The sequence below is a fragment of the Rhagoletis pomonella genome, unplaced genomic scaffold (assembly GCF_013731165.1).
Source record: "Rhagoletis pomonella isolate Grant_MI unplaced genomic scaffold, Rhpom_1.0 Rhpom_scaffold_00001, whole genome shotgun sequence".
Taxonomy (NCBI): domain Eukaryota; kingdom Metazoa; phylum Arthropoda; class Insecta; order Diptera; family Tephritidae; genus Rhagoletis; species Rhagoletis pomonella.
Genome location: NW_023458555.1, coordinates 28,844,066 through 28,856,055, shown reverse-complemented (window position 1 = coordinate 28,856,055; position 11,990 = coordinate 28,844,066). Strand labels below are relative to the sequence as shown.

The 11,990-nt window shown below is 33.8% G+C and overlaps 1 protein-coding gene across 1 annotated transcript in view; it reads right to left on the bottom strand.

Moving 5' to 3' along the window:
* LOC118742108 (hemicentin-1) overlaps window positions 1-11,990 on the bottom strand; it is a 286,471-nt gene that overhangs the window by 30,971 nt on the left and 243,510 nt on the right. Inside the window, exons 11-12 of the mRNA XM_036474073.1 lie at window positions 7,098-7,306; window positions 934-1,096 (exon numbers count right to left, since the gene is read on the bottom strand). Of these exons, the coding sequence (XP_036329966.1) occupies window positions 934-1,096; window positions 7,098-7,306 (372 nt within the window). The remainder of the gene's footprint in view (window positions 1-933; window positions 1,097-7,097; window positions 7,307-11,990) is intronic.

Here is an 11,990-nt window from a genome sequence, read left to right as displayed (position 1 = left end):
CCTGCCTGCTTTATGGACTCACTTAATATTTTCTTTCTTTTTATTTTCTATGGTCGGTTGGTCTATTAGTATTTCACGCTGCAGTTTTTAGCTTCATTAACTTCATTGCACTGCATGTTAAGCGATTTTATCATAAAAGTTTACATTTTATATTTCCGTTTGAAGGGGTGCCATCTAACAGTCAATAGAAGAGAAATATATTTATTTGCATTTACAATTGTTAAATAACCACATTTCATAGAACAAGAACAGCATTATTTTGTTGTGGTCACACTGACGTCGGCGGAGGTGTGGAAATTTAACAGCATTTCAAAGATTTTGAAATAGGTAAATGAGGAAAAATAATTTCTTTGGATACAAAAATTACCTTGACCTTTTTTAAACGTAGGACGTTCCAGTGTAGGACGTTTTGAATTTACTTCCTTTTTGACTTCAAAACAGTATGCAGTGAACTTTAAAAAAAATTGTAAACAGAAAAGTTTCTAAAGTCATTGGTAACTTAACTGTTATTCGCAGGCGTCTAGTGTAAAAGTCTTCTCATAATAATTATCAGCGAGATACATTTTTTATTAAGTCTTCCAAGTCTTTTATTTTGAGACTTAAATTATAAAATTTTTTACTTAGAAATTATTACGACTACTTCAGAGCCAATTTGTGACTCATTTGGAATTAGTGCCGAAAAAGTACCGAAATAGTACCGAAGGAGTACGAAGTGGTTCCGAAAAGGTCCTGAACTCTGTATGTATGTAATCCCGTTTTACGCTTCAACTTTCTTTATGTAGTAAAACTAAATGAAAATACAAGTCCGCGTTGTATGTGTGATATTTCAGCAATGTTAAAAAAATTCCACTTCAAACCTTTTTGTAGAATTAAGCTATCTTTTCAATTACATTGCGTACCAAAAATTTGTTCCGTACTCAAATGCTTACTTACCTTCAACACAAAAAACTTCCAACGAATCCGATGTTTGATTGAACATTGTACAATTGGCTGGCATTTCTGGCTTGCCAGCGGCGATTAGATGAAAAACGCATGGCTCTTTTTGCTGACCAACGTTATTATCCGCCCAACACATTATGGTACCAAAATCCATTTCCTGCAAGAAAAATACAAAATATTCAGTTTAGGCAATACGTAGTTAGTATTTGTACAGCATTTAAATGTACGATTACATAAATAGATACCTTAACCTTCATCCGATTTTGGGGTGAAATTTCAGCCATTTGGAATTTTATGATCACGTAACTCCTACGATTTTTCTTTAAGGAGAAATGTAGTTTTTTGTATTTGTGTTAAACTTCGATATCTTTTAATAGTAATTTATTAAATTTTAACTACAGTCGCGGAATTGTTTAAATTAAAAAACCTACGTAGGCGTTGTATGTGTGATATTTCAGCAATGTTAAAAAAATGATTGTTATACCTATCAGAATAAAGAAAGACCGGTTTTTAAAAGATATAGAAGTTTGCACAAATCAACAAAATTTCATTTCTTAAAAAAAAAACATAAAAGTTACATGGTCATGAAATTTCAAAAAAAAAATAGTCTGATGAATGTCTACTTTATTTAATTCCCTTTTAATATATATATATTTTTTTTATTTTTGCATTAAATTTAAATATTTTATGCTCTATTTAAAAATTTTGAATAAAAATAAAAATAATTAAATTTTCTTTAAATAAATAAACATTTTCTTATTTGCGCGTAAAATTTAAAGATTTTGTAGTTTATTTACAAATTTTGAATAAAACTAAATATAAATTAATTTTCTTGGATTAAATAAAAATTTTCTTATTTTTGCATAAAATTAAAATTTTTTGTACTTTATTTACAAATTGCGAATAAAAATAAATATGATTTGGTTTTCTTTAAATAAATAAAATTATTCCTATTTTCGCACAAAGTTTTAGTTTTTTTGCTTCATTTACAAATTTTGAATAAAAATAAATATAATTTAGTTTTGCTTAAATAAATAAAAATATTCGAATTTTTGCACAAAATTTTGATTTTTTGTGCTTTATTTAAAAATTTTGAAGAAATATAAATATAATTTAGTTTAATAAGCATTATGCTCAGCATTTAAGCCTTTAGCTAACACAACTTATGTGTATATGTAGTTACTATATTTATGGACTTTTACGCCTACACCACTTTCAAAGTTTTTCTCTTATATGTATAACTCCAATTTTGCACCAGCATAACTAATTTATATGGTAATAATGGCAGCATGTGCTCCCCACCCTTTTACTTTAATACTTTATTATCTCCCCAAAACTCTGATTCAAATAAAATTCATCCCCAATGTGGGGTCAAACTATTTCCTTTACTGATTTCGACACTCCTACCAAGTCTCACGTATTATCCCATTCCATTTCACTAACTTCAACTTTAGTTCTCATTATACCCACATTATACTTTACTTTCCTTCATCCATATATCTTCTTATATAAGCCTGCTGTTTTTTTTTATTATCTACATCCACTCATCCCATCTCAAGCTATACACACACTCTTCCTAATATTGTTGTAGAAGTGGACTGACTTACTTTTGTTACTTTTCTTCTAAGTAATTCAGTTTATTTCCTTTCATTTTTATCTATACGTTGTCACATTTTGTAACATTATATGTATGTAGTAAGTACTTAAATAAGTGTGTAAGTATACTAAGAATTCAGGTACCTCATAATATTTCTTTATTTGGCAACTAACTTAACCCTTCGTAAACGAAGCTGTACCACTGATTCAATTTGACAAAAAGAAGCACACGGAAGACAATAAATTAATTTGTATGTCGGTATATTTGTTTAAATTCCCATACATAGATACATACATATGTGTAGGAGAGCAGCTTGAAACGCAATTAAGATTTAGCCCAATATGTACATTTTAGCGTAGTAGTAGGGTTCTTTACTCGAGCACGATCCCTCACCGCTGACCGATTTCCGGTTGACCGATAGGGTTGGTAGTAGTCAGAGAGTCACTAAATTCTCCTTTTTCCATTTTATATGAAGTTCACTTGGATTTTTCAGGAGATTCGGTGTGAATTACAATGGAAAAGTCAATAGTCCGACTCTGTACTACTAAACTAACTAACTACTAAAACTAAAACTAGGATCTAATATTTTAAAGTAAGTGAAAAATGTACTAATAAATGTGAAGTGAACTAAACTGGCTTGCACCTCTTCAATTGACAATTGGAAAGGCGGAAAGTATTTATTTTTCGATTATTATATTCCGACAGGGCTATTGCTATATCCCAGCAGCGAAAATGCGATAGCATGAGGACGCCACCAACTCCAGAGCCGACTCCAAATTAATGCAATCGCATTAGAGCACTCATGAAATGCTTCGAAAAATCTAATCAAATCCAACGCATCAAATACTACATCAATTTATTTCGAATTACTTTCATTGATTTACAGGCAATTGATGGCGAACCCTTATTTTATATGCATTAAATCTTGATAAAAATGTTTTGCTAGACATTTCTATATATCATCATTACGTAAGCTGCATCACCTTTTACCTAGAAGTTATCTAATGTTTAATTGCCGCATTACTCTTTAAAACATTCTGCATTACTTTGAGCGTAGTGCTATGCTAAAGGTAATGCAGAAAGAGTGACATTTCTGCGTTGATGAAAAGTAATGCAGGAGAAGCCCACACCCCTTACTGCCAACGTCACACAATGTTAAATGTAATGCGTACTTCAATGGAAAAATAATCGAGAGCGGAATCAAATGCCATTACCTGTCATCAGTGCGGCAACCATGCGGCATGCATTCCATTCGCTGCTGGGATTGCACACGTACATACATAAATGTGTAATCGCAGACATCATAAAGCATTTTAAAAATGTCTTCGTTAGAAAAATATTGGATTCCAATAAGCAAGGGGAGCCGGAAACGGCAAATATGATATCAAAACGGAAAGCATTTTTCCAATCGGCAGCACATATACCGGCGTATGCTTATGAAAGGATGAATAATGTTTAATTTATTGCTAAGTTGATTATTTATGTAGAAAATAGTCTAGGGCAACAAAATTCGATGAGTTGAAAGCAAATCACTTAGTCACTGAGCCCACACCGCAACTGGTTTTCAGGTGCTTACCGATTCATGTAGTTTTGTGGAAATTCTCAAAGTCTTTTAGCGTAGTGACACTCGGAATATTAAAAACTAGCTAAGATATTCACAAAAGCTGATTTTTCTTTTCCTTTTGTCACAAACTATGCAAATGCGCTACAACCAAGTTTGACAAACGCTTTAATACTTTACAGTGACCAGTAAGAAAGCTTGAGGCTCAGAATATTTTTTGATTTTCTAGCTGCTATTTATGGAGATAAATCGTTTGGGCTTTCTTTGAATTCCTAAATACACTAGCATAGAAAAACGTCATTGGCGAAAAAGCTATGTATAAGCAATTGAATTTATTTTTAAACTGAAAAAATATAAAATTTTTTAAACTAAATATTTACGTTTACTGAATGGACAATCAAGTGTTATAATTAAATTAATGAAAAACTATGCTCCAACAATGGCGAATACCACAATGACAATAAGGAGGAATTAATTAATAATTATTCTCTGTTAATATGCAGGCTTGCAGTTGGAGCAGCTCAAACACCTGGGGTTACGTTTTTTCATTAGTCGGGCAGAGATAGCAAAAGTATAAGACTTCGAGCTCCACAATTTCATTTGGAATAGGAAATGTTTCAGCAGACTACTGCGTTGATTGTTCTTTCCTTTCACTTTGTAACGGAACCCATGATTGGGATATGCATGTTCGTCCTCCTAGAAATCACTCACAGGGAGCACCCACAATGGACAAATATGTTATATTGGCGTTCCCACGGCAACAATAACATATGGACATATTGGAAGTACGGAGCGTCGAGTACACGCATTACAGCTTAGACAGACGGCAACGTTGGTTCGGATTAACGGTGCATTTCATCTGATCAAAATTGTATCCTAATAGATTAACGAGTGGTCGTGGAATCGAGCCACAAGGCCAGTCAATTTTTTATTTTTTTTTTAATTCATTCAGTTATAATCGTTTCAATGTAATTACAGTTGTTGTGGACTTTTTTAATAAAATTATATCCAAAGTTTTAATTGACTAATAATAAAAAAAAAAATATTAATAAAATAAAACAAAAGATAACTAAATAACGTAGAATAAAATATGTATATAAATAAAATACATAAAAATTAAAATTCGTTGGCTATTGTTCGAACCCTCACCACTCGGCTTCCACAGACGCCAGACTCGCTTGCAATCAGCTCAATCAAATATTACCGCCGCGGCACGCAACGCACGCATGCAAGTTTTTCACGTTTGATAAACCGAAATCAACTTGCGCGCATGATTTGTCAGAGTTGTATTTATTTATTTATTAATTATTATTATTTATAATTCTAAAGATTTAAAAAAGCTGTCTTTGAACACTTGGATTGAAAAGTCAACGGCCACAGCATTATTCACGGTATTAAATTCTCGGATGGCACGATAAATCGGGGCATTACCTGCGTATTGCGTTCTAATATTACAACCACAAAACGGAAGGGACATTAAATCTTATCCTCTCTAACAAAAACGGGCAATCAATAATACCATTAATAGTATTACATGCAAAAGGTCAGTGTTGCCATCGAAAATTTTCCGGATCAACGCTATAGCCTGTCTATGCTTTTAGTTTTGAATATCGATACAAGTAAAGGATTTTGAAGCTAAGTTTCTATGGGTCTTTATATTCTATAGGTCCTCATATTTTATTCTAACATTACGTTCGCAGGTAATTGCAGGAAAGCATAGAAAATTCTGAATATGATTTACGCTTGGTGTATTTGAAATGGGATCATCGTTTAGCCCAAGCTGAAGATGGTCTCATTCACCTTACACTTAAAAATGGTTATTATTCAGAATTCTCCCGAAGTAGATATCCAGGAGTAATATTGGATACAAAACTATAGTGGAAATCTAACGTGGAGCACAAGACTTTCAAGGCTTTGGCTGCTCTTAACGCAAAGCTGCACTTACCGTCACTTTGAGTCTTCATACTTGGGGAAGCCTTAGAGGCCATTTGCACACTAAAATGAAACGGATGTTGGTTTAACACTGAGTGGGGCGAGACTTGTGTCTCTTCAATGCTGGATGATAGTGCGCCACCATTACCTTTGTTGAAGAGATTCTATAATGTTGAGTCTCTGAGGCTCAGACATTCCTCAGTCCGCAACTAGTTATAGCACTCCCACCTTCGACCAACGAAGCCAAATTCCAATGACTGGGTGACATCGAGGGGCAGGTCGGAAAATTCATGCCGCCTTAAATCTCAGAAGGTCTATCTAGTTTTTTGTTCTCACTGAGCAACGGGACAGCAGAAAACTTGTTGGGCTGCTGACTGGACACTTTACGTGAGACTAACACTTGACTTTTACAGGCGTGCATGACAACTCGTTTTGCCCATCCTGCCTTGAAGAGGATTAGAAGGTGGGAATGCTTTTTGTGCTTCTGCCTCGCCTTTGAGGGAATTAGGTGTGATATATGCTTGGTCGTTGGTCCATTAAATTAATTCAAAGATCTATCTATTTATTTAGATATCTTCTATTCATAGCTTCTATTGACATATTCTTGCAACATTTAAATGATTTTCCTTTCCGATTTATGCCAAGCACTTACTCTTTTCACTTAAAGCTTTCATAAGTAACGTGTATAACTGTAATGTACATACATACATATATATGCTTGTATGTATGTATGTATTTACGCAGGCATTTCGTCCTCCATTTAAAAACAAAACGCAACTCAGTGGGTCACACGCTTCAGCTGCAGAGTTACTAAGGTCACTTACATGTAGAAATACTCGTAAAAGCTTACCCAACACTACTGCAGAATATATGAATGCAATCATATATATACACATACTCTTTTATAAATCACGTGAGCATTATGCTTAGATACATAAATAAAATAAGCATGAGTCGACATATGAATAGTATTTACCATCATGTGTGGATATAATTATAAATAAGTAGGTATGTGGAGATAGATATACACATGTACACATGTATGTATGTACGGGTATGTGCACTCACCTTGACCGGCGTGTAGGTCAATGTCGATCCCTGCGCTGAATGTGCACGGAAACCACTTTGCGGCATATCAAATGTCTCTGCTGTATTATTGAAGGACCATTTGAAGTTTTCTGGCGGTGGAAATGCATCAACCTCACATAAAATCTCAGCGGCCTCATTACGCGCTACACCGTAGATTTTCTTCTGATCCGGACGGCAAATGGGTTTGTCTGCAAATAAAGGAAAAAAATAAAAATAAAATGAAGATAGTCATCAGCATCAACAACAACAATAAGATAAGTCTATGTTAGTATTAAACAATATATAAAATTGCATACAAAAAAAGTTACGAGCACAAATAAAAGTAGCGGAGTAGGATACAAATAGGTGTAGGTGCTGCATAAAAAATATGCGGCAATAAAAAACCATAAATGACGGCGGGATGAGTTGCATTGAAATAGTACATCCATATGTGTGTAGGTACATTTATTTGTGTTTGAAGATCTATACAAAATAGCAACTGCATACATATCATCTCAGTATTCTGCATGTGTGTGTGTGCGTAATACGTTTCGAAACGCTGCGAACTTAACAAAGAAAATATAAAAATTAAAAAAAAAAAGTAAACAAAACGCAGCAGAAAAGGAAAAATATGCACTTTGCCAGCGCGAGAAATTCTGTACGAAATACATAGCAAAATTACGAGTACGAAAATAAAAATGCGATAGCAAAATCGCAGCAGTGGCACCACTGTTTTGCTTCCGACAATGCGGTTGACTGTGTTGTGGCCTAGAAAGTAGGTGCAGACAACTTTTTTTTTGTTTCTTTGTTGACTGCGTTTGCGCTACGTTTTATGATTTTATTTTTTAAATTTTTTTCTGCTCTCTTCTTACTTTTAACTGCATTTCAACGTTTTTTATATTTTTATTTGTACTCCTACATATTACATTTACACATATATATGTATGCATTTCTGTATTTTGTGCTAAAAAAATGAGGCCATTTCAATGTTGGTATTTGAGACTTTATAAAATAGCAGTCGCCTGCAGGCGCACTTTTTGCATTGTTTACAAATAGTCCAAGTAAAAATGTATACACAGAAAGACACACAAACAGACACACCCTAGTATGCAATGGCAAACCTACATACATACGCGCCCCGCCTACACTCACGCCCATGCCCATACCGAGCCTAACTGGGACTCATAAATCGCAGCTTAGCTGTGGGCAAAGTTTTTTCGTAGCATACTTTTGCGCTGAAAAATGCCTTGAGTGAGATTTTATATGCAAGTTGGGAATTTTATGCGGCTGCATGATTTATAAATGCCTAGAATGTATGTATGTATTTACATATATGACTGATGGTATGCATGTGGAGTGTATTTTAAAAATTACTTGTGTAAATAATTTGTAGAAAATAAATTATTTATGTAAGAAAGTTTCTCTCTCTCTTCCAAAAAACTATGCAACGTGAAGCTCTCGCGAATTCGGTTTTATATTTTACAGCGTATTTCTTATGATGAAAACGATAACCTCTGAAAATAACAAATTAATAGAAATTTTCACTTAAATTTCTGGTGAAACCGGCAAGAGGAGTCCCAGTTACTGCCGAAATTCGACCGGCTTTTAATACTAAGAAAAAAAGTAGCATGTTATTTTTCAGGCAGACTCATTTTTGGCAATCTAGAATTTTTGAACAGAAAACATATTTTTTAAACAAATTTTCAATGAAATGAGTTTGAAAAATTTTATGAAATTTGATTCAAATTGAACATTGGAAACACACATTTTCATGTTCTGGCTGAAGCTCGGTGTGCACAGTTGCTCCACCTCTGCTCAATTTCAATGTCGAATTCCCCTGCTTTATGGCTTTCTAATGAAGTCTTCTCGTTTATCTTCTCTAAAGCCACTTTCTATAAAAATATTTCGATATTTATTTGTTTCTTTAACAAGAACTAAGAGGCGTTATCAAATTCAGAAACCGACTAAATTGTTTGTTATCTTTTCTTGACCAGCGGCTTATAACTGTGAATAACTAAGTGAGAGGAAAGACCGGTATCTTTGCATGTATTCATAAAAAAAATATTTATGGGATCAAAAAGTAGTTGTAAGGCCTGTCATGGTGGTAGCAAAATTTCTTCACAGCTAAAGAAGGAGCGATCTACGATCCCTGACAGGACTCATCACGTGGCATAATCCATGGGGATGACATATGGTCACATTGGAACCTCTTTTTCGGTTTATTATTCATGTTCGTGCTACTCTACACATTCGCACTCGTCTTCGTATTCATGTTCTTATACATCCGTGTATTCGTATTCGTCTTCGGTTCGTCCTCATTTTAGTTTTTGTATTCGGATTTATCTTCGCATCGCATTTATTCTCAGCTTTATATTCGTTTTCGTATTCGTATTCGCCTTACTTTTCCTATTATCTTATTATTTCTATAAGCACAACTTTTAAATAAAACGCAGTCACTAAATTCGCTCCGAAATGAAAATTAAGCAGTTGTAAATGCACTCTCCGTAGCCACGGTGGCTGAGTGGCTAGAGATGGATACTAGCATTCCATGGGACCTTCGATCTCTGGTTCTAGCAACAGCTAAATTAGAAAATATTTTTTCACCCTTGATTTTTTTGCCTTGAAAAAGTCTCTCTTAAAATTCCATTTGGCAATAGGAAGTGCCGTAGAACTGTGATCCCTTGTAGCAATATCAAGGCGCACGCCACAAATTGGAGAAGAAGCAAGGCAAAACTCTTAACAAAAGTGTAAGCGCCAAAATATTATTTATTATTGAACATCCATATAAAAATGAAACCCCAACTGTGCTCTCTACTACTTATATATTCCAACTATATTTTCATGCGTAAGCTGATTACCAAAAGCTCTCAAATAGCTGCTGCTCAATTACCCAGAAGCTTTCAAATCCAATAATATAAAATAAGGACACTTTACCAAAAATTTTGCTCTTGATAATAAACAATTTGAGTGCTTATTAAAATAACGATTTTTGTTGCTGCGCAGCAAAAGGACGATCTAGCCGACGCTTTGTGCTTTAAAATATAATACTTAAATAATTGAGTTTATGGCGCTTCATTAAAGTAAATTCGAAGCACTGAACTCACTCCTTTGCGCTCTCTCGACTAATAAATAATGCAATTTTCCATCAAAATACAGGGCAATGGAAAGAGAAGTAAAAAAAAAAACAGATGCAAAGTAGCAGCAAAATAGCAGCAACAAGCGACGGCAGTAAATAAAAGCAGCAACAAAACTGACCAGACCAGCATTGTCGGTATCAACCACACCCAATCTCAGCCACTGTGAAATAAAAACAAAACTTGAGGCTACCAACAAGCCGAAGTTAAAGTTAAAGTTTATATGATAAGTAGCAGGAAGAAAAATAAAATTGAATTAAGTTGGCACTAAACTACCCACATAATAAACAAAAATAAAAGAAGAACATTTAACAGTCTTAGAATAAATCGGATGTATACAATTTTATGCTTCTTTCGCTTTATTTGGGGTTTAGTTGTTAATATTTACAGTTAACTGTTCTTCAGTAAAATCAAATTTATTCTAATCTGAGTGCATCGTAGGTAGGAAGTAGAAGAAGATAGTTTTCGAGGTGGTATTATATACCCCGCATGGAGTTTCAAGTTACGAGCATGAGCCATAAGAGAGTTTATTCTGGTAAATTTACAGCAATACTCATACATACATACATACACATACATACGTACATATGTATATTCATATACACAGTTTCGTACAACCCACCACCACCTTTAACACTAGAAAGACGCAGAGGGATCATGCGACTCACTTTCATATTTGACTACCAGCCATTTTTATAAATTTATATGTAAATTAGTCCTTCGTGATTTAATTAAAATTAAATAAAATTTACTTAACTTAAAAGCATTCCTATTTTATTGATGTGTTTCAAACTTAAATAAATAGTACAACCACCGAGAAAGGCGGATAAGGGAGTCATTTGAACCTATTGGAAAATATGTTTAACTAGTAGTGGTTACTGTCGAAATTCGACCGTTCTAGTTCTAGTTCTAGTTCTAGTTCTAGTTTTTTTTATAGCCCTGGGCAAGTTTCGAAACATAGCACATAATTAAACAAACGAAGTCTACTGGCAGTATGATTGGAAACAGCGTACGCTGGAACGAAAACAACAAAATATTCCGCTGACAGTTAAATTGTTCAAAAATTCAATGGGGTAATTTTTGTGCTTGCGAACATAATCAGAATTAATTTTAGCAACACTAAAGTAGGCATTTTTCGTATTGATAAAAGAGCAATCATAATTTTTAGTATTTCACGAAAAAATGATTCAAGAAACTCTACAAGTTCAACTTCATGTGGGGAAGCTCTCTAATTGCGCGTCAAAGTCAAATGATGGAATGGGGAACTTCAGACTATGATTTAACAAAATTTTCAATTAGGGTGTTGCGGGAATCCTAGGGCAGTATGTATATCGATAGTTCTCGATAACTCTACAAATTTGAATAACTACATGAATTAAGATATCTAAATACGATACGTATTGATAGCTTAAGGAATTTCAAAAGCAAATAATTTCGATAACTCGATAAAATTCGATAACTTCAAAAATTTCGATAACTATAGATACATTTAGATAACTGAGTGTTTCCAGAACTGGATAAATTTCGATACCTCAACTCCATGAATTTCTATATCTATTGATACATTTCGATAGCTCTCTAGGTGCTCGAAAAATACTGATGGCTTGATAAATTCGTGTAAATTAAAAATTTCGATTACCCGGTATACTCGATAACTTTGAAAATGGAACTTGATACATACATCACGATTGCTCGATAAACTTCCATAACAATAAATATTGATCAGGCGATAAATACTGATTCCTCAATAAATATCGTA